Raw genomic sequence first — 24,316 nt, 5'->3', positions numbered from 1 at the left:
CACCACTTCCTCTGGCAGCTCATTCCATACACATATTACCCTCTGCATGAAAATGTTGCCCTTTGGGCCTCTTTTATATCTTTCCCCTCTCACCCTAAACCTATAGCCTCTAGTTCTGGACTCCCCAACCCCAGGGAAGAGACTTTGTCTGTTTGTCCTAACCATGTCCCTCATGATTTTATAAACCTCTATAAGGTCACCCCTCAGCCTCCGACGCTCCAGGGAAAACAGCCCCAGCCTGGCCAGCCTCTCCCTTTTGCTCAAACCCTCCAACCCTGGCAGCATCCTCGTAAATATTTTCTGAACCCTTTCAAGTTTCGCAACATCTTTCTGATTGGAAGGACACCTGAATATTCCAACAGTGGCCTAACCAATATCCTGTACAACTGCAACATGACCTCCCAACTCCTGTACTCAATACTCTGACCAATAAAGGAAAGCATACCAAATGCTTTATTTACTATCCTATCTACCTGCGACTCTACTTTCAAGGAGCTATGAACCTGCACTCCAAGGTCTCTTTGTTCAGCAACATTCCCTAGGACCTTACCATTAAGTGTATAAGTCCTGCTAAGATTTGTTTTCCCAAAATGCAGCACCTCGCATTTATCTGAATTAAACTCCATCTGCCACTTCTCAATCCATTGGCCCATCTGATCAAGATCCCGTTGTAATCTGAGGTAACCTTCTTCACTCACCACTACACCTCCAATTTTTTGTCTACCCTTAAAGTTGTTTGAAGGTTTGTTTAGGGAGATCAGTATCCTTGGTCTGAATTCAAAGAAAACTTTGGCAGTTAAATGTCCCTTGCACATCCTATACCTATACAAAGCAGTGTCCACTTAATAACCAGAGAATGCTTTACTCATTCAGTATAAGTTGCTGTTCCAGTTGAGATTTTGCATTCTTGCAACTGTGTCCTGACAAGTGATAAATTTGTATTTAATAACATTTTCAATTTTCAAAAAAGCTTACCAACTTACAAAATGTCAATTTTGTAAAAGAGAAACATGTTTCTGGTTCATTTGATCCTATTGAGAAGGAAATCTTTATCTGGTCTGGCCTACATGTGACTCCAGACCCACAACAATAAAGGCAAAATATTGCAGATGGTTGGAAATGTGTAACAAATACAGAAAATGCTGGAGAATCTCTGTGTCTCTCTCTCTCTCTCTCTGCCACTCCCTTTCTCCATCATTCTCTCTCTCTCTCTGTCTCTCTCTCCCCCCTCCTCCTGCCCCTCTCCTCACTGTCTATTCACACTCTCCCTCCACTCTCTATTCTCTCCCAATGCGCGCGCTCTCTCTCCCCGCAGATGCTACCTGACCTGCTGAGTATTGCCATCATTTTCAGCTCCTCCTTTGGATTTCCAGCATCTGCAATAAGTTGTCTTTCACCTTCAGGAGTCTAATTCCAGGTCTTTTCTTCCCCTAAATCCCAGTGCAATTCCGCGACTGTGCCTTGGGAAGTCATGTCCAGTTTAGGACCAGCGACAGCAGGTTTGATGTGGATGGTGCCGGGGTTGTATGTGCGTCTCGGACCCTAACCATTGATTCGGAAGATGAGTTCCGCGTGTTGGCAGAAGATTCAGAAACTTGTGAAACTTGGAGTGTGGATATTCAGCTCAGCCCTTGGAAGAAGACCGAGGTGAGTATCCAGACACTCAAGAGGGAGGCTGCCGTTGGTCAAGAAATATGGGAGAGGCGAGCATGCTGTGGGACTATCAGATGGTCCTTACTGGAATATTTTATTCCACTTCCCACCAGAGAGTGAGGCTGGTTGTTAAGCGAGTATCTGTACTACAGTCAGAAGGGATGTTCACTGGAATTGGAAATCAAGGATTAGAATATAATCCCTACAGTGTGGAAACAGGCCCTTCGGCCCAATAAGTCCACACCGACTCTCCAACGCGTATCCCGCTCAAACCCATTCCCCTCACTAACACATCACTGAAAACTATGGGCAATTTAGCATGGCCAATTTAGCATGGCCAATTCACCTAACCTACAAACATCATTGGAGAGTGGGAGGAAATTGGAACACCTAGAGGGAACCCACGCAGACGCTGAGAGAATGAGCAAACTCCACACAGACAGTCGCCCGAGGCTGGAATCGAACCCAGGTCCCAGGCGCCATGAGGCAGCAGTGCTAACCACTGAGCCACCGTGGAGAAAATGGATTGTGAGGGCATGTGCAATGGAAAGGGATTTCATAGGAGGAGGTTTGGGCAGTGGTTCCATGGTGGGCTGGTTGGGAAAGGAAGGTGCCAGAGTGAAAGCGGGATCTCACTGGTGGGATGAAGAGGTGAGTTTGACTGGGGTTAGGTTCTGGATGGCTGGGGGCGGCGGGGAGAGAGTGCGAAACAAAGATCGCCAACAAGGAAGGTAGGGGGTTCCCAAAAGGACACGTGGCCAGAGTGAGGCAGGGAACATAGTAGAGACGGATGGTGAAGGGAGGTCATGGGTTTGCTGAGAGTGAGACTGAAGCATATTCACAATGGACTGAATGGCCTCTTACTGTGCCGTGTCTTTGCTGTGGTTCTGTGAGATGGGAGTTAATGAGACATGATGTGGGGACTAAAGTAGGGTAAGGGCTGAGACTGGGGGACCAGATTGGGGGGTGGGTTTGGTGCTCTAAAGACAATGGGAATCTAAGCAGAGCGTACCAAGTTTACTGAGTTAGGTGGAATGACATATGCCTACTCCCGTGGGCCCATTGGCAGACCTGGAGAGATAATACAGCTCCCAGGTCTCTTTGCCTGTTTCAGTCAGGCTGGCAAAGTGAAATGACCTTTTTGGCATTAAAAAAAATGCAACGATTGAATCGGTGTCCGATTGTCCAGATGGTTTGTACCTTTTTTTACGAGCTTGATGTGAAGTTGTTTCTAATTTGTTTTTACAGCTGGCCGAGAGGAGCCTTAAAGTTATCCGGTTTCCAGCGAAAAGGAGTTCCAGACGGCAGAAGAGGGAATGGGTCATTCCACCACTTGATGTTCGTGAGCATCAGCCTCCGACACAGCACAACCCGATTGCTACTGTAAGCAAACCTGATAGTTTTCTACTCACTCATGGGATGTGGGCATCACGGGCTAAATTGGCATTAATCCCCCGTGCCTCATTGCCCCTTGGGAAGGTGGGGGTGAGCTGCCTTCTTGAACCGCTGCAGTCCATGTGCTGTAGGTAGACCCACAATGCCCTGAGGGAGAGAATTCCATGATTCTGACCAACTGACACTGAAGGAACGGCGCTAAATTTCCAAGTCAAGATAGTGAGTGGCTTGTAGAGAAACTTGCAAAGGGTGGTGTTTCCATGTATCTGCTGCCCTTGTCCTTCTAGATGGAAGTGGTCATGGGTTTGGAAGGTGCTGTCTGAGGATATTTCTTGAATTTCTGCAGTGCATCTTGTAGATATACACACTGTTGCTTCTGAGTGTGGGTGGTGGAGGGAGTGGATGCTTGTGGATGTGGTGTCGATCAAGTGGGTTGCTTTGTCCTGGATGGTATCAAGCTTTTGAGTGTTGTTGGAGCTGCCCCCACCCAGGTAAGTGGGGAATACTCCATCACATTCGTGCCTTGGAAGTGGAGGCAGGAAGGAAGTTACTCGCTGGAATGTTCCTAATCTTTGTCCTGCTCTTGTAGCCACAGTGATTATACGACCATTCTCTCCAGTTTCTGGTCAATGGTAACCCCCAGGATGTTGATGGTAGAGGATTCAGTGATAGTAAAGCCATTCAGGTAGCGATGGCTAGGTTGTGTCTTATTGGATATGATCATTGCCGGGCATTTGTGGGGCGTGAGTGTTATTTGCCAGTCATCAGCCAAACCGCCATATTGTCTGTATCTTTCTGCGTTTGGACATGGATTGCTTCAGTGCCTGGAGAGTCACGAATGGTGCTGACCAATCATTGGCGAACATTCCCCACTTCTTACCTTGTGATGGAGGGAAGGTCATTGATGAAGCAGCTGAAGATGGTTGGGCCTAGGACACTATCTTGAGAAACTCCTACAGAGATGTCCTGGAGCTGGGATGACTGACCCCCCCCAACAACCACAACCATCTTCCTGTGAGCCAGGTACGACTCCAACCAGCGGAGAGTCTTTTCCCCATTCCCATTGACTCCTGCAAGGGCTCCTTGATATGGGCAGTGACAGTACTGTGAGTCTCATGTCTAGGCCAGACACGTATATGTGGCAGAATACCTTTTGCAAAGTAAACCACGTGGGTTTGTTATACAATTGATGTTTTATGAGTGCCAGCTTTTTAACCATGATTGATTTAGCTGACTTCTAGAATAAAATGGCAGCATTGAATGGTTACAGCAGAGAAAGGAGGCCATTTGGGCTGTCCTAACCCTACAGCTCTCTGCAACTCAGTTGGACTCAGAGCCTGGCCTTTTTACATACCAATCCTTCCTCTTTAATAATCTACTTGTGTTCAAATGTCACAGTCTGCTTCTCAGGTAGGATTTTAACTCCAGTCTCCAGATCATCCATGCAGCCCCTGGATGCTGTAGTGTCACTGCCACCATCGCCTGACCAAGGACTCTGGTTGAATGGTTTCATTGTCACATGTATCCAGGAGGATACAGTGAAAAGTGTTATGCTGCCACAGTCTGGTGCCATTTTGTTTTACAAAAATGATAAAAATAAATTACTTGAATGGGGTTCATCCTCTGTTCAAATTGGGTCTCAAGCAGGGTTCCAGGGGCTTCTGCAAGCTCTCTGCAAGATTTTCCAGGCCTCAAGGAGTCCTCACTCTGGGTACAGCCACAATAATACCAAGGAGTCAGGCTCAGTGGTTAGCACTGCTGCTTCACAGTGCCTGGGACCCGGGTTTGATTCCACCCTCGGGTGTCTATTTGTGTGGAGTTTGCACGTTCTGCCCGATGCTGAGTGGGTTTCCACAGGGTGCTCTGGTTTCCTCCAACAGCCCAAAGATGGGCAGGTTAGGTGGCTTGGCAATGGGAAAGACAGGGATTGGGTGGGATGCTTGTCAGAGGGTTGGTGTGGACTTGTTGGGTCAAATGGCCTGTTTCTACATATAGGGAGTCTGTGACTTCTATAGTCCCTGCTCCGGGTGCCACCAGTACCAAGAGTCTGGGCCTACTGCTGACTGGAATCACCACTCTGGGCACTGCCACTGCCAAAAATCTAGGTTTTGGGCCTACGGCTGACTAGAATCGCTGCTCTGGGCACTGCTACATCCAAGAGTCCAGGCTCTGGGCCTACTGCTGACTGGAATCATTGTTTTCGGCACGGGCACTGCCACTGCCAAGGGTCTACTGCTGACTGGAATCGCTGCTCTGGGCACTGCCACTGCCAAGGGTCTAGGCTCTGGGCCTGTCACTACCAGAAGTCGTGATCCACTCCAATGACACTGCAGCCACCACTCTGCGACACCGCACTGGCATCGAAGATGAAGAAAGAAAGAACAAAAGACAAAACAGAGAAAAGGATGCTGCCAGGCGGGCTCAAGGCTCTGGATCACATCATTGACTGCTTGTGGCGATTGTTAAATATTATGTTGTCACTGTTGGCCAGACCTCAATAACACAGGAAAGTAGTCCCACCTAAAACAACATCGGTCACTTCCTCTGACTTTCCCTTGTCTCACTCACATGACCCACCCCTCCCCCAACAAAGAGTTTTCTGGCTGTTTGACAGAAGGCTGAGAGGAACAGGGGATAGTTATTTTTCAATCTGAAGGGAAGTAGACACGTGGTGGCCCCATAAGGATCTGTTCTTTTTGACATATGTTTGGAGGAACATAGAAAAAAGGAGCAGGCCATTCAGCCCCTCAAGCCTTCTCTGCCATCCAGTTAGGTCACTGATGCTGCACCTCCGTGCGAAGATTGATGAGTACAGTCTGTGTAAATGAGCTGGTGCAGTTCGAGGATCAGAGAGACCGCAGGGTTTTTGTTTGATAATGTTTGAAGGAGAATGTGACCACTCCTAGCCTTATTGCATGTTCTGACAATGCTTCCAGGGTATTGTAGATTTGCATATAAGTGTTGAACATGACATCATATGGTCATGAATTTCACAGAGTTCCAGAAGACTGCAACAGATTCTTCTGCCCTAGTTATCGAGAGTGTGGTGCTGGAAAACCATAGCAGGTCAGGCAGCATCTGAGGAGCAAAAGAATTGACGTTTCAACATTCCTGATGAAGAGTGTATGCTCAATGTCGATTCTGCTGCTCCTCGGGTGCTGCCTGCCCTGCTGCGCTTTTTCAGCACTACCCTCTTGGGCTCTGATCTCCAGCATCTACAGTCCTCGGTTTCTCCTACATGTCAGGTATAGACAGCCGGGATCAAGTGACTCTCTCGAGGAGTCTAAGGGGTGTAGGAGTACACTTAAGAGGGAAATCAATAGGACAGAAAAGGGGAGGTGAGACAGCTGTAAGGTTAAGGAGACTCCAAAGAGATTCTACAAGTACATTATAGGCAAAAGAGTAACTATGGAGAGAATAGGGCCTCTTAAAGGTCAACGAGGTCTATATGATGGGAGAAATACTAAACTAATATTTTAGTATCCACACTCTTATATCTGACATATGTCTCCTTCATCTTCTTGACCAGCGCCTCAATATTTCCAGTTATCCAGTATTCCCTACTCCTCACACCCTTCTCCTCCACATTAGCAGGAACATGCTATCACCGAACTCTCATTGTCGACATGTCACATTGCGCTGCATTCAATTTGTACATCGATGTTTTAATGCAGAGTGGTGTGGTGATTGGGAACTAAGGGTCACTACTTAAAAATCAGTTAAGCTAAACCAAAAGAAAACCTTTCTCTCAGAGAGTTGAGAGTCCTTTAGAACTCCAGCCCTCCGAAGGAGGTGGGGCAGGGGGGAAGTCTTCAAGTTATTTTTTAATTGGGAGTGGGATAGATTTCTGAAAAGAAAGGGAGAATGGTTTTTGGGATATAGATGGGAATGTGGAGGAACTCAGGCAACTACAGATCTTGTTAAATGGCTGCTCCTGCTTCATATGTTTGTCCACACACTACCCCTCCTGGTGGCATCTTCCAAAAGGGAATTGGACCAAAATTTGAAAAGAGCAAGTTTGCGCAGGGGAGAAACGAATCAAGTTTTATTTTCCAAGAGCTGGCACTAATATGATGGGCTGATTGGCCTCGTTCACTGTCGCATGGTCATTTCCTTGGCCTCGCCTTATCTACTGGTATTTAACACTTTCTCAAATCGACCTCCTGCCTTGACTTTAACACTGGGTGATACCATTATCTGTCTTCGCACATTGTGCATCTCCCATTCAACAGTACCACCATTTGTCCACTCTTCAAAAGAATATCTCCAGCAAATGGACTAATTTCCAATCTTCCCCTCCACACTTGGATCCTTAAGCATGTCAGGATAGTCTCCCAGATCCAGACTGTCTTCCTGTATCAATTCCTTCATTCTCGCAATAGATTAGGCCCTTAGCAATGGCTAGGTCAATGGGTGCCTTGATAGAAGTCTTTAAAATTCGTAAAATTGTACAATAGGTCAGCACTGATATGGATATTCAAAACCCAGAGGCCTTCAACATGAGGCAGTCAATAATAACTACAAGGAATTCAGAAGAAACCTTTTTAATCGTCTTTTTTGTACCATCTACAAGACACACACTACAACACCACGCCAAGGCAACTTAGACAGTAACCACCAAATCTACAACCTCTGCCATCTAAAAGGATAAAGGCAGCAGATACATGGGAGCAAGTTCCCCTCCAAGTCATTCACCATCCTGACTTGGAAATCAATTGCCATTCCTTCAGTGTCCATGAGTCAGAATCCTGGAATTCCCTCCCTAAGGGCATCGTGGGTCTACCTACAGCACACGGACTGCAGCGGGTCAAGAAGGCAGTTCACCCCCACCTTCTCAATGGGCAATAGGGACGGGCAATAAATGCTGGGCCCAGCCAGTGATACCCATGAATGACTGAATAAAAACCCAGCAAATTTTGAGAATGTGGAACTCCACCTCAGGTACAACTTTAAGAGATGATTTGGAGTTGGGGACCGTGTGTAGTGTCTAAAAGTTTGCAGGTGACACTAAGCAGAGCGGAATGTGCAGAGGACTGTGAAACTTTGCAGAGGGACATAGATACATTAAGTGAGTGGGCCAAGGTCTGATAGATGGAATACAATGTTAATAAATGTGAAGTCATCCATTTTGGTAGGAGTTACTGTAAAAAAGACTTGAACAGGAAAAAGTTGCAGCATGCTGCTGCGTAGAGGAACCTGGGTGTCCTTGTGCATGAAGCACACAAGGTTAGTCTGCAGGTACAACAGGGAATTGGAACACAAATGGAACTTTGGCCTTCATTGCTAAAGGGATTGAATTTAAAAGCAGGGAGGTTATGCTGCAGCTGTATAGGGTGCTGGTAAGGCCACACCTGGAGTACTGTGTGCAGTTTTGGTCTCCTTACTTGAGAAAGGATGGACTGGCACTGGAGGGGGTGCAGAGGGGTTGAAGAGTTTCTGTGCAGAGGAGATGACCTGGGGGGTGCAGTGAGAGAGGGACTCACTGAAATCCTTGTAGAGGGAGGAAGAGAGCTTCTTCAAGGAAGGCATCCTTGTAAGAGGATTCGCAGTAGGTTAAAATCTTCGAGTAAAAAATGAGGTCTGCAGATGCTGGAGATCACAGCTGCAAATGTGTTGCTGGTCAAAGCGCAGCAGGCCAGGCAGCATCTCAGGAATAGAGAATTCGACGTTTCGAGCATAAGCCCTTCATCAGGAATGAGAGAGAGTAGCCAAGCAGGGTTCACCAGGTTGATTCCGGAGTTGAGGGGGGTTGGCTTATGAGGAGAGACTGAGTAGACTGGGATTATATCCATTGGAATTCAGAAGAATGATGGGGGGAATCTAACAGAAACATACAAAATTTAAAGGAAATAGACAAGATAGAGAAGTAGAGAGGATGTTTCCACTGGCAAGTGAAACTAGGATAAGAGGGCATGGCCACAAGATTATAGTGAGAGGATTTGGAACTGATTTGATAAGGAACTTCTTCACCCAGAGGGATGTGAATCTATGGAACTCACTGCCCAGTGAAGTCGTTGACATTACTTCAGTAAATGTTTTTAAAGCTAAGGTAGATATTTTTTGAACAATGAAGGAATTAAGGGTCACAGTGAGAGAGTGGGTGAGTGGAGTTGAGTCCATGAAAAGATCAGCCATGATTTTATTGAATGACAGAGCAGGCTCGATGTGCCAGATGGTCTTACTCCTGCTCCCAGTCCTTGTGTTGTATGTAACTGTTGAGTTTAAATTCACTCACAAAGCATTGCATGTGCTACATTAAGAATAATGTCCCATTAAGAAAACAAACATGCAAGTGAGCCAAGTATCAGCGTACGATCAGATGACCAGAAAGCACAGGTATTCCGCACTGTTACACTCTAGAAAAAGGCTGTGTTTGGGGATTACTGCCTCTGTGTTACTTTGGTTGTAAATAAATCTGCCATTGATTCTCAAATAAACAAACTCAACATACCCTCCTTGTGTTGCATTCAGATAGCACAAGAATATTACTGTGTGTGGTGATGAAAAGAGAGCCAAGAGCAAAGTCTTCGCTAATTATATTCGGAGACAGAGTTCCATTTAAAAGTTTCCTCAAAGAACGCTATCTCAGTTAATTCCTAGTATTGATGGATTGATCTTTGCAGAGAGAATTATCCTGTGTGGATGTTGGAGTAATACACTTGCATCTAGCCTGGATGCATGAGGCATGTTTTGATATATCTCGGTTATATGTTAAATATCCCCTTTCTTTCCCCACCCACACCATTTAGATTCGATCGGATGCTGAGGATATACCTGGTGTTACCGTAACCTACCGCATCACTGGCAAAGGGGCCACCGAGCCACCTATTAATCTGTTTGTAATCGATCATCGAACCGGTGAATTAAATATTACAAAAGAGGTGGACCGTGAAGTAAATCCAATGTTCACAGTAAGTTACAACTGATTCTCCATATTGGAAGAAAACTTTCAAAAACTCTAAGGTTCCAAATCTTTCAGATGCTGTGAATAGGGAGAGATACGTCTGTGCATGAAAATTAAATTCTAGTCAATTTACAATCATTACAGTGTGGAAACAGTTAAAAATCACACAACACCAAGTTATAGTCCAACAGGTTTATTTGGAAGTACAAGCTTTCAGAGCACTGCTCCTTGGTCAGGTAGCTAGGTCTATAACCTGGTATTGTGTGACTTTTAACTTTGTCCACTCCAGTCCAACACCTCCACAGTGTGGAAAGAAGATTATTCAGCCCATCAAGGCCACCCCAATTCATTGAGAAGCATCCCACCCAGACCCCTATCCTATCTCTGCATTTCTCATGGGCAATCCACTTAACCTACACATCTTTGGGCTGTGGGAGGAAACCAGAGCACACAGCAGAAACCCGTGCAGATAGAGGAAGAAAGTGCAAACTCCACACAGACCATCACCTGAGATTGGAATCAAACCCAGGTCCCTGGCACTGAGGTAGCAGTGCTAACCACTGAGCCACCATGCCACCTGTTGTTCCTTGTACATTTACAATTCCTAATGATTAATTGGATTAAATAGTCAATGTTGTTTTATACTTCCCATTCTCAAGGTAAAAACAATGACTGCGGATGCTGGAAACCAGATTCTGGATTAGAGTGGTGCTGGAAAAGTACAGCAGGTCAGGCAGCATCTGAGGAGCAGGAAAATCGACATTTCGGGCAAAAGCCCTTCATCAGGAATCGGGGAAATTTTTGCCCGAAATGTCGATTTTCCTGCTCCTTGGGTGCTGTCTGAACTGCTGTGCTTTTCCAGCACCACTCTAATCCAGAACTTCCCATTCTCACACATTCCCAGTAATGATTTGAATTGATTTATTGCTGTTACATGTACCTGGGTACAGTGAAAATTAGATTAGATTACTTACAGTGTGGAAACAGGCCCTTCGGCCCAACAAGTCCACACCGACCCACCGAAGCGAAACCCACCCATGCCCCTACATTTACCCCTTACCTAACATTACGGGCAATTTAGCATGGCCAATTCACCTGACCCGCACATCTTTGGACTGTGGGAGGAAACCGGAGCACCCGGAGGAAACCCACGCAGACACGGGGAGAATGTGCAAACTCCACACAGTCAGTCGCCTGAGTTGGGAATTGAACCCGGGTCTCAGGCGCTGTGAGACAGCAGTGCTAACCACTGTGTCACTGTGCCGTTTTGTTTGTGTGGAATACAGGCTGATCATACCACACAAAGATCACGGGGTGATAGAACAGAGCCAGAAATACAATGTTACACTGCAGAGAAGGTGCACAAAACATTGCATCACATTAGATTTGGAATTTGAGAGCTCCATTCAGCAGAATAGTAACAGCAGGAAGAAACTGTTCTTGAACCTGTTGGGACCTGTGTTTAAGCTTTTGATTCTTCTGCCTGTTGGAAGTGTTGGTAGAGATTATAACTGGGTTGGAAGGGGTCTGTGATGATGTTGGCTGCTTTCCTGAGGCAGTGGGAAGTATAGATGGAGTCAGTGGATGGACGGCTGGTTTGTGTGATGGACTGGGCTGTGTTCACAATTCTCTGTAGTTTCTTATGGTCCTGGGCAAACTGGTTGCCATACCAAGCTGTGATGCATCAGATAGAATGCTTTCTATGGTACATCTATAAAAGTTTGTAAGAGTCCTTCTGGACATGCTGAATTTCCTAATCTCCCTGAGAAAGGAGAGGCATTCCTTGCTGCATTCTTTCATGTGTTCTGACTAAGAAGAGTAGTTTGTTTGCAGACACTGGAGTTTAGAAGAATTAGGGGAGAGGTCTCATAGAAACCTATAAAATTCGAACTGGACTAGACAGGGTAAACACAGGAGTCCAAAACCAGGGGGTCACAGTCTAAGGATACAGGCTGATATGAGGAGAAATGTCTTCACCCAGAGAGTGGGGAGCCTGTGGAATTCTCTGCCACAGAATACAGTTGAGGCCAAAACATTGAATGTTTTCAAGAAGGAGTTAGATCCAGTTTAGATTAGATTACTTACAGTGTGGAAACAGGCCCTTCGGCCCAACAAGTCCACACCGACCCACCGAAGCGCAACTAACCCATTCCCCTAAAAACTACAGGCAATTTAGCATGGCCAATTCACCTGACCCAAACATCTTTGGACTGTGGGAGGAAACCCACGCAGACACGGGGAGAATGTGCAAACTCCACACAGTCAGTCGCCTGAGTCGGGAATTGAACCCGGGTCTCTGACACTGTGAGGCAGCAGTGCTAACCACTGTGCCACCCACAGTTCTTAGGCAATTAGGGAAGGAATTCTGCCAACCCTACCTGGTCTGGCCACATGTGACTCAGTCCTACAGCAATGTGGTTGACTCTTAACTGCCCTCTGGGCAATTAGAAATGGGCAATAAATGCTGGGGTAGCCAATAACAAGCACACTTAATGAATGAAACACCAAAAAGACCTCATACTAACCCTATCACAAATCCCAGTATCAGTGATACATATGTGTATGCAGATTCCAGTGTCAGGGACATGGATGTGTATACATATCCCAGTGTCATAGACATGTATGTGCATATAGATCCCATATCGGTGACATGTATGTGTATACAGATCCCGGTGTCAGGGACATGTATGTCTGTACAGATCCCAGTGTCACTGACGTGTGTGTGTACAGATCCCTGTGTCGGTGACGTGTGTGTGTGTACAGATCCCTGTGTCAGGGACATGCATGTCTGTACAGATCCCTGTGTCAGGGACATGTATGTCTGTGTGTGTGTGTGTGTGTGTGTGTGTGTGTGTGTACAGATCCCTGTGTCAGGGACATGTATGTGTGTACAGATCCCTGTGTCAGGGACATGTATGTGTGTACAGATCCCTGTGTCGGGGACATGTATGTCTGTACAGATCCCTGTGTCAGGGACATGTATATGTGTGTGTGTGTGTGTGTGTACAGACCCCTGTGTCAGGGACGTGTATGTGTGTACAGATCCCAGTGTCAGGGACATGTATGTGTGTACAGATCCCTGTGTCAGGGACATGTGTGTGTACACAAATCCCTGTGTCAGGGACGTGTGTGTGTGTGTGTATACACAGATCCCTGTGTCAGGGACATGTATGTCTGTACAGGTCCCAGTGTCAGGGACATGTATATGAACACAGATCCCTGTGTCAGGGACATGTGTGTGTGTACACAGATCCCTGTGTCAGGGACATGTGTGTGTGTGTGTACAGATCCCAGTGTCAGGGACATGTATGTGTGTACAGATCCCAGTGTCAGGGACATGTATGTGTGTACAGATCCCTGTTTCAGGGACGTGTGTGTGTGTACACAGATCCCTGTGTCAGGGACATGCATGTGTATACAGATCCCTGTGTCAGGGACGTGTGTGTGTGTGTGTGTGTATACACAGATCCCTGTGTCAGGGACATGTATGTGTATACAGATCCCTGTGTCAGGGACGTGTGTGTGTGTGTGTGTGTGTACAGATCCCTGTGTTAGGGACATGTGTGTGTGTGTGTACAGATCCCTGTGTCAGGGACGTGTGTGTGTGTGTGTGTGTGTGTGTGTGTGTGTACAGATCCCTGTGTCAGGGACATGTATGTGTATACAGATCCCTGTGTCAGGGACATGTGTGTGTGTGTGTGTACAGATCCCAGTGTCAGGGACATGTATGTCTGTACAGATCCCAGTGTCAGGGACATGTATATGAACACAGATCCCTGTGTCAGGGACATGTGTGTGTGTACAGATCCCTGTGTCAGGGACGTGTGTGTGTGTGTGTGTGTATACAGATCCCTGTGTCAGGGACATGTATGTGTATACAGATCCCTGTGTCAAGGACATGTATGTGTATACAGATCCCTGTGTCAGGGACGTGTGTGTGTGTGTGTGTGTGTGTACAGATCCCTGTGTCAGGGACATGTGTGTGTGTGTGTGTACAGATCCCTGTGTCAGGGACGTGTGTGTGTGTGTGTGTGTGTGTGTGTACAGATCCCTGTGTCAGGGACATGTATGTGTATACAGATCCCTGTGTCAGGGACATGTGTGTGTGTGTGTGTACAGATCCCAGTGTCAGGGACATGTATGTCTGTACAGATCCCAGTGTCAGGGACATGTATATGAACACAGATCCCTGTGTCAGGGACATGTGTGTGTGTACAGATCCCTGTGTCAGGGACGTGTGTGTGTGTGTGTGTGTGTGTATACAGATCCCTGTGTCAGGGACATGTATGTGTATACAGATCCCTGTGTCAAGGACATGTATGTGTATACAGATCCCTGTGTCAGGGACGTGTGTGTGTGTGTGTGTACAGATCCCTGTGTCAGGGACATGTGTGTGTGTGTGTACAGATCCCTGTGTCAGGGACGTGTGTGTGTGTGTGTGTACAGATCCCTGTGTCAGGGACATGTATGTGTATACAGATCCCTGTGTCAGGGACGTGTGTGTGTGTGTGTGTGTACAGATCCCTGTGTCAGGGACGTGTGTGTGTGTGTGTGTGTGTGTGTGTACAGATCCCTGTGTCAGGGACATGTGTGTGTGTGTACAGATCCCTGTGTCAGGGACGTGTGTGTGTGTGTGTGTGTGTATACAGATCCCTGTGTCAGGGACATGTATGTGTATACAGATCCCTGTGTCAGGGACATGTGTGTGTGTGTGTACAGATCCCAGTGTCAGGGACATGTATGTCTGTACAGATCCCAGTGTCAGAGACATGTATATGAACACAGATCCCTGTGTCAGGGACATGTGTGTGTGTACAGATCCCTGTGTCAGGGACGTGTGTGTGTGTGTGTGTGTGTGTGTGTATACAGATCCCTGTGTCAGGGACATGTATGTGTATACAGATCCCTGTGTCAAGGACATGTATGTGTATACAGATCCCTGTGTCAGGGACGTGTGTGTGTGTGTGTGTGTGTGTGTGTACAGATCCCTGTGTCAGGGACATGTATGTGTATACAGATCCCTGTGTCAGGGACGTGTGTGTGTGTGTGTGTGTGTACAGATCCCTGTGTCAGGGACGTGTGTGTGTGTGTATACAGATCCCTGAGTCAGGGACATGTATGTGTATACAGATCCCAGTGTCAGGGACATGTATGTGTATATAGAGTAAAAAATGAGGTCTGCAGATGCTGGAGATCACAGCTGCAAATGTGTTGCTGGTCAAAGCACAGCAGGCCAGGCAGCATCTCAGGAATAGAGAATTCGACATTTCGAGCATAAGCCCTTCATCATAGATCCCAGTGTCAGGGACATGTATGTCTGTACAGATCCCAGTGTCAGGGACATGTATGTCTGTACAGATCCCAGTGTCAGGGACATGTATGTGTATACAGATCCCTGTGTCAGGGACATGTATGTGTATACACATCCCTGTGTCAGGGACATGTATGTCTGTACAGATCCCAGTGTCAGGGACATGTATGTGTATACAGATCCCTGTGTCAGGGACATGTATGTGTATACACATCCCTGTGTCAGGGACGTGTGTGTGTGTGTGTGTACACAGATCCCTGTGTCAGGGACATGTATGTGTATACAGATCCCTGTGTCAGGGACGTGTGTGTGTGTGTGTACACAGATCCCTGTGTCAGGGACATGTATGTCTGTACAGATAAGAGACAGATGATAAGACTAAGTTGTTGGAGAGGACAGTGAGATTGCTGTATAATGGGGAAGAGGAATCTTTACTGGAGATTACAAAAGGAACTTTCTCGATGTTTTATCAAATTATCATGAAATTGTGTGATTGTAGTTTCTACTAATTTTCTACAACATCAGAGAATTTGCTTTGGTAAATCTCCCTTTAATATTTTCAGCTTACCGGTCAGGCCTATGATCAAAATGGAAAAGCAAGGGAAACGCCAATCGAACTCAAGGTTAAAGTTTTGGACATCAACGATAATCCTCCAATTTTCACAAAACAAGTCTTCCAAGGGAGTGTTGAAGAACTGAGTCCGTTTGGTAAGTGATTTGCTTTTTGACTTCTAAATTTGAGTTTGACAAAAAAACTCAGCTCAGAAGGATGCTGTTAAACTAGAGAGGGTACAGAAAACGTTTTTTTATTATTAGATTAGATTCCCTACAGTGTGGAATAGGCCATTTAGCCCAACGATTCCACACCAACGCTCCAAAGAGTAACCCACCCAGGCCCATTTCCCTCTGACTAATGCACCTCACACTACAGGCAATTTAGCATGGCCAATTCACCTGACCTGCACATCTTTGGAAGGTGGGAGGAAACCGGAGCATCCGGAGGAAACACATGCAGACACTGGGAGAATATGCAAACTCCACACAGACAGTCACCTGCGGTTGGAATTGAACCGGGGTCTCTGCTGCTGTGAGACATCAGTGCTAACCACTGAGCCACTGTAGCAGGATGTTGCCGAGTAAGTGGGGGAGGGAGGGGGTGGGTTTAGTTACAAAGGAGGCTGGATAGGCTGGGGCTTTTGTTCCCCAGAGCTGAGGGATGACCTTAAGAGAGGTTGGTAAAATCATGAGGGTCATAGATAGAGTGAGTCTTTGCCCAAGAGTGGGGGAGTCCAGAAATAAAGAGCATAGCTTCATAGTAACACGGAAAAGATTTAAAAAGGACCCGAGGGGTAACGTTTCTCACAGAAGGTGTTACGTCTATGGAATGAGCTGCTAGAGGAAGTGATTGAAGGCGAGTACAATTACAGCATTTAAAAGGTTAAAAATCTCAACACTAGGCACCTCTAAATCATAACATTTAAAAGGTATCTGGATGGGTATATAAATAGGAAGGATATGGGCCAAGTGCTGGCAAATGGGATTAGGTCAGTTTGGAGAAACCTGGTAGCATGGGCGAGTTGGAGTGACGGATCTCTATCCATGCCTTATGACTCTTTGGCTCTCTCTAACTTGAGTAAATCCTGTCCCCCAACTCCTCTCCACTTGCTGACCAACACTGGGTGCTTGTCAAGTAGTGCCTCGATTTTAAAATTCTCACCCTTGCTTCCAAATCCCCTCGTGATGCTACCCTTCCCCTCTCCAACAAGAGTCATCCATGTTCCTACACCTCTGTCTTGTGTCCATCACCATCTTTAATTGTTCCATCATTGGGTGACCATGCCTTCAATACCCAGGCCCCAGTACCTAGAACTGCCTCCTATCCCCCCCTTCCCCCCTCTTTCCCCCCTCTTCCCCCCTCTTTCCCCCCTTCTCTCCCCCTTCTCTCCCCCTTCTCTCCCCCTGCACCCCTCCTCCCCTCCTCTCCTCCTCCCCCCTCCATCCCACTCCCTCACTCCCCCCCCACCCCATCACCCCATCCCTCTCTCCCTCCCTCTCTCCTTCCCTCTCTCCTACCCTCTCTCAATCACTCCCTCTCTCACTTGATCACTCCCTCTCTATGTCCCTACCTCACTACATCATTAGCTCACTCTCCTCCTTTAAGACACTCCTTAAAACTGACCTTTCTAACCTATTTATTATCTCCTAAGATGCTCCTCTGAAGTATCTTTGGATGTTTCCACTTGTGGGGGAATCCCAAACTAAGGGACATAGTTACAGGGTAAGCAGACGCTCTTAAGACTGAGCTACAAAGGAATTTCTTCTCCCAGATAATGTCTGGAATTCTCAACCTCAAAAAGTTATGGAGATTTGATCACCAGAACTATTTTAAAAGGAGGCAGATTTCTTTTAAAATATCAGGGAGTTAAGGGTTGTGAGGAGCAGGATTGAAAGAGAGTTGAGGCCTGGGACAGATTAGGCTTGATCTTATACAGTGAGGGGCTGAATGGTCTACTCCTGCTCCTGCATCTTGTGTTCATTACGTTAAAGGTACTACCATAAATAAATTATTGATATTGGCAAAGGGCACATTGTGACTCACTTTGTTCCTTGCTCTAAGGCATTAACAATTCATGTTATAACAACTGCCTGTGTCTGTGTGTATGTGTGTGTATCCAACTCCGTCTCCTGTTCCCACTTTCTCCCCCATACCCTTTGATCCCTTTAACCCTAAGGACTGTATCTAACTCTTTCTTGGAAACATTCAATATTTTGGCCTCAACCGCTTTCTGAGGCAGAGAATCCCACCGGCTCCCCCACTCTCTGGATGAAGACATTTCTCCTCATCTCAGTCCAAAATGGCCCACCCCGTATCCTTAGACTGTGACCCCGTGGCTCTGGACTCCCCAGTCATCGGGAACACCCTTCCTGTGTTTACTCGGTCTAGTCGGGTTAGAATTTTATAGGTTTCTCTGAGATCTCTCCTTGCATTCTTCCAAATACCATTGCTGCCAATTCTCTCTTTTCTGTTAGCTAAGCAATTCTTTATCCCTTCTAATGTGTTACCCTCTCGTGGATGAGCTTTTATTCTACATTAATAATCTATGATACAGCCCAATTCAAATATCTTCAAGAAATCAAAGAGCAGCACATCCACAGGTTTGTCTGCCTGATGCTTTTTTGAAAATCACACAACACCATATAGTCCAACAGGTTTATTTGGAAGCACTAGCTTTCAGAGCGCTGCTCCATCATCAGGTAGCCGCTAGTGGGACAGGATCATAGACACAGACTTGAGAGTAAAAGATCAAAGTGTCATACAACTGATGTGATGTATTGAACAAACCCAGATGGCTGTTAACCCTTTCATCACTTAGCATGGGGTTGATGGTTTCAATTGAATAATATGTAAATCCCAGAAATTCTCTCAAGTTACATTCCCAAGATTACTTAAAAAAAAGTGACATCTCAGCTCAGACAATGCATCAAAGGTGTGAGGTCAGAGTCAGTCTGTATCCCAACCTTGAGTCAGACTGGTTCTATTTCCAAAGTAGGAATTTTTAAAATGTCATGAGTTGGGAGGTTATGTTGCAGCTGTACAGGACATCTTGGTTCGGCCACTGTTGGAATATTGTGTGCAATTCTGGTCTCCTTCCTATCGGAAAGATGTTATGAAACGTGAAAGGGTTCAGAAAAGATTTACAAAGATGTTGCCAGGGTTGGAGGATCTGAGCTACAGGGAGAGGCTGAACAGACTGGGGCTGTTTTCCCTGGAGCATCGGAGGCTGAGTGGTGACCTTATAGAGGTTTATAAAATTGAGGGGCATGGGTAGGACAAATAGACAAAGTCTTTCCCCTGGGGTGGGGGAGTCCAGAACTAGAGGGCATAGGTTTAGGGTGAGAGGAGAAAGATATAAAAGAGACCTAAGGGGCAACTTTTTCACACAGAGGGTGGTACGTGTATGGAATGAGCTGCCGGAGGATATGGTGGAGGCTGGTACAATTGCAACATTTAATAGGCATTTGGATGGGTATATGAATAGGAAGGGTTTGGAGGGATATGCCGGGTGCTGGCAGGTGGGACTAGATGGGTTGGCATGGACGGGTTGGACCGAAGGGTCTGTTTCTGTGCTGTACATCTCTTACTTTATGACATGGACTGACTGCCTGCAGATTGTGTGCTTTTAGAACAAAGTAGGATATATCTGCAAATACAAACCTACAAATGCAAATTCACCCCATAGACACGTGTGTGTGTGTGTCTGTGTGTGTCTGTGTGTGTGTGTGTCTGTGTGTGTCTGTGTGTGTGTGTGTGTCTGTGTCTGTGTGTGTGTGTCTGTGTCTGTGTGTCTGTGTCTGTGTGTGTGTGTGTGTCTGTGTGTGTGTCTGTGTGTGTGTGTCTGTGTGTGTGTGTGAGAGACATGAACCCCAGGTCCAAATTGAGGCCATCTCCATGGCTACCGAACTTGGCTATCAGCCTCTGCTCAGCCACTCTGCGTTGTTGCCTGTCCTGAAGTCTGCCTTGGAGGATGGTCACCCGAAGGTTCGAGGCCAAATGTCCCTGATTGCTGAAGTGTTCTCTGACTGGGAGGGAACGTTCCTGTCTAGTGATTGTTGCGGGTGTCCGATCATCAGTTGTCATGCTTTCTGCTCGGTCTCACCAATGTACAGTGCCGCTGGACACTCTGACCTGCAGTGTATGAGATAAACAATGTTGTTTGAGTCACATGAGTACATGCCACGCACGTGATCCTTTACTATAAATTCTGTGCCCTATGACCCTTCCTCATTAGTACCTGATGAAGGAGCAGTGAAATAGCCGAGTGATATTATAACTAGACTGTTAATCCAGAAACCCAGGTAATGTTCTGGGGACTGAGGTTTGAATCCTGCCTTGGCAGATGGTGACATTTGAATTCAATTTTTAAAAAATCTGGATTTAAGAGCCTGATGATGACTGAGAGTGGATTGTCTGAAAAAAACTATCTGGTTCTTGAGGGTCCTTTCGTGAAGGATACTGCCACCCTTACCCAGTCTGGCCTACAGTGACTCCAGACCCACAGCAATGCGGTTGACTCTTAACTGCCCTCTGGGCAATACACACTGCCTAGCCAGCGGTACCCTCATCCTGTGAATGAAGGAAGACCTTCGCCCACTCCCTGATACGTCACAGTGTTTAAAGCTTGGCTGAGTCCCAGATACTGACTACAGAACGTCTTTTCCCTGGATCACCCCAGCATCCAGGAGTTCCTACATTCTGCAGTTACAACACATCACCAAGCCAGCAATCTTTATTGTGTGATTAATTATCTTTTCAAATCAGAATCTGCTCTGTCGCTGCCCAAATGCTCTGGTGCGCTTTATCTCTTGCTTGGTCCTCGCAAATTCTCTGACCTGCCGGGTATTTCCAGCATTTTTGATTAATTCCAGATTTCATACATCTGCAGTTAAAAACACAACATGACAACCTCAGTTTTGAAATGTTCAAATAAGTCCCCAGCTTCGATGTTGTTTTGGAGGAGGTGAGAGGGTTGGGGAGTTCCACGTTTCCATTATCCTACATATGAAGAGGTGCTTTCCTTCGTATTATTCCCTGAGTCGCCTCAACTTTTAAGGTTAAGCTTGTTTCTCTCTTACCCATCCTATCAACACAGTCAATCACCATAGACAGTTTAACGAGATCGCCTCTTACTCTTCTATACTCAAGCCTCTTCAATCTGATCCATCGTCCAAAATGTGACATTTTTAACTGGCTTCTCATTCTGATGAATCTGTGTTGTAATCTCTACAAGACTGGTCTACCCTTTCTGAGCGGGCAAGTGTCCAGAACTGAATGCAGGGGAGTCAAAGTTCTACTTGTCCAGGAAAGGCCAGTTTAAAACTCAGCAATGTTTGCTTCCCTCTAGGCACCTTTGTATTATCATTGAATGCAACTGATGCCGATGAAGGGGAGAATGCTGTGATCCATTACAGGATCATAAGTCAAAATATCAAAGAGGAATTCATTGCAACAGCGAACGGAGAAATCAAAGTTACAGATCGGAATCTGGACCGTGAGGTGAGTGAAGCCTGCTTCATATGAGCTGGTTAACATTAGCGACCCGGCTTACGATGGGTTAATATGTTGAGTCAGGCCAAGAAACTGCTGCTGCCACATCACCCAGATCTCAATGGGCTCTGATGGGATGATGAAAGGGGTGTTTCCTCTTGTAAGGCAGTCTAGAAAGAGGAGCACCTACTGCCATACTAATCTGAAAACGTCTGATGTCAGAGGCCTCACAGCACCCTCACGGTCTCACAGCACCTCACTGTCTCACAGCACACTCACTGTCTCACAGCACACTCACTGCCTCACAGCATCTCACAGCACACTCACTGCCTCACAGCACAATCACTGTCTCACAGCACCTCACAGCACACTCACTGCCTCACAGCACACTCACTGCCTCACAGCACACTCACTGTCTCACAGCACACTCACTGTCTCACAGCACACTCACTGTCTCACAGCACACTCACTGCCTCACAGCACACTCACTGTCTCACAGCACACTCACTGCCTCACAGCATCTCACAGCACACTCACTGCCTCACAGCATCTCACAGCACACTCACTGTCTCACAGCACCTCACAGCACACTCACTGCCTCACAGCACACTCACTGCCTCACAGCACAATCACTGCCTCACAGCACACTCACTGTCTCACAGCACCTCACAGCACACTCACTGCCTCACAGCACACTCACTGCCTCACAGCACAATCACTGTCTCACAGCACATTCACTGTCTCACAGCATCTCACAGCACACTCACTGTCTCACAGCACACTCACTGTCACACAGCACACTCACTGTCTCACAGCACACTCACTGTCTCACAGCACACTCACTGTCTCACAGCACACTCACTGTCACACAGCACGCTCACTGCCTCACAGCACCTCACAGCACACTCACTGTCTCACAGCACACTCACTGTCTCACAGCATCTCACAGCACACTCACTGTCTCACAGCACACTCACTGCCTCACAGCACACTCACTGTCTCACAGCACACTCACTGTCTCACAGCACACTCACTGTCACACAGCACGCTCACTGCCTCACAGCACCTCACAGCACACTCACTGTCTCACAGCACGCTCACTGCCTCACAGCACCTCACAGCACACTCACTGTCTCACAGCACGCTCACTGTCTCGCAGCACCTCACAGCACACTCACTGTCTCACAGCACACTCACTGCCTCACAGCACACTCACTGCCTCACAGCACCTCACAGCACACTCACTGTCTCACAGCACACTCACTGCCTCACAGCACACTCACTGCCTCACAGCACCTCACAGCACACTCACTGTCACACAGCACGCTCACTGCCTCACAGCACCTCACAGCACACTCACTGTCTCACAGCACACTCACTGTCTCACAGCACGCTCACTGTCTCACAGCACCTCACAGCACACTCACTGCCTCACAGCACACTCACTGCCTCACAGCACAACCACTGTCTCACAGCACACTCACTGCCTCACAGCATCTCACCGCACACTCACTGCCTCACAGCATCTCACAGCACACTCACTGCCTCACAGCACACTCACTGTCTCACAGCACACTCACTGCCTCACAGCACCTCACAGCACACTCACTGCCTCACAGCACACTCACTGCCTCACAGCATCTCACCGCACACTCACTGCCTCACAGCATCTCACAGCACACTCACTGCCTCACAGCACACTCACTGCCTCACAGCACACTCACTGTCTCACAGCACACTCAGTGCCTCTCAGCACCTCACAGCACACTCACTGTCACACAGCACACTCACTGTCTCACAGCACACTCACTGTCTCACAGCACATTCACTGTCTCACAGCATCTCACAGCACACTCACTGTCTCACAGCACACTCACTGCCTCACAGCACACTCACTGTCTCACAGCACACTCACTGTCTCACAGCACACTCACTGCCTCACAGCACACTCACTGTCTCACAGCACGTTCACTGTCTCACAGCATCTCACAGCACACTCACTGTCTCACAGCACACTCACTGTCTCACAGCACACTCACTGCCTCACAGCACAATCACTGTCTCACAGCACACTCACTGTCACACAGCACGCTCACTGCCTCACAGCACCTCACAGCACACTCACTGTCTCACAGCACACTCACTGCCTCACAGCACACTCACTGTCTCACAGCACACTCACTGTCTCACAGCACACTCACTGTCTCACAGCACCTCACAGCACACTCACTGCCTCACAGCACACTCACTGTCTCACAGCACACTCACTGTCTCACAGCACACTCACTGCCTCACAGCATCTCACAGCACACTCACTGTCTCACAGCACACTCACTGCCTCACAGCACACTCACTGTCACACAGCACACTCACTGCCTCACAGCACACTCACTGCCTCACAGCACCTCACAGCACACTCACTGTCTCACAGCACACTCACTGCCTCACAGCACACTAACTGTCACACAGCACACTCACTGTCTCACAGCACACTCACTGCCTCACAGCACACTCACTGTCACACAGCACACTCACTGTCTCACAGCACACCCACTGTCTCACAGCACACTCACTGTCTCACAGCACACTCACTGTCTCACAGCACACTCACTGTCACACAGCACGCTCACTGCCTCACAGCACCTCACAGCACACTCACTGTCTCACAGCACGCTCACTGCCTCACAGCACCTCACAGCACACTCACTGTCTCACAGCACGCTCACTGTCTCGCAGCACCTCACAGCACACTCACTGTCTCACAGCACACTCACTGCCTCACAGCACACTCACTGCCTCACAGCACATCACAGCACACTCACTGTCTCACAGCACACTCACTGCCTCACAGCACACTCACTGCCTCACAGCACCTCACAGCACACTCACTGTCACACAGCACGCTCACTGCCTCACAGCACCTCACAGCACACTCACTGTCTCACAGCACACTCACTGTCTCACAGCACGCTCACTGTCTCACAGCACCTCACAGCACACTCACTGC

At 47.4% G+C, this 24,316-nt stretch overlaps 1 protein-coding gene across 1 annotated transcript in view; it reads left to right on the top strand.

The window, feature by feature from the left end:
* Positions 1-24,316, top strand: part of LOC132815113 (desmoglein-2-like) — a 148,799-nt gene that overhangs the window by 40,301 nt on the left and 84,182 nt on the right. Inside the window, exons 3-7 of the mRNA XM_060823887.1 lie at positions 1,442-1,647; positions 2,902-3,036; positions 9,798-9,959; positions 15,827-15,971; positions 21,167-21,318. Of these exons, the coding sequence (XP_060679870.1) occupies positions 1,442-1,647; positions 2,902-3,036; positions 9,798-9,959; positions 15,827-15,971; positions 21,167-21,318 (800 nt within the window). The remainder of the gene's footprint in view (positions 1-1,441; positions 1,648-2,901; positions 3,037-9,797; positions 9,960-15,826; positions 15,972-21,166; positions 21,319-24,316) is intronic.

The sequence above is a fragment of the Hemiscyllium ocellatum genome, chromosome 4 (assembly GCF_020745735.1).
Source record: "Hemiscyllium ocellatum isolate sHemOce1 chromosome 4, sHemOce1.pat.X.cur, whole genome shotgun sequence".
NCBI lineage: Eukaryota > Metazoa > Chordata > Chondrichthyes > Orectolobiformes > Hemiscylliidae > Hemiscyllium > Hemiscyllium ocellatum.
The sequence above is the reverse complement of the archived record's forward strand: the minus strand, read 5'-3'. Positions and strand labels throughout refer to the sequence as shown.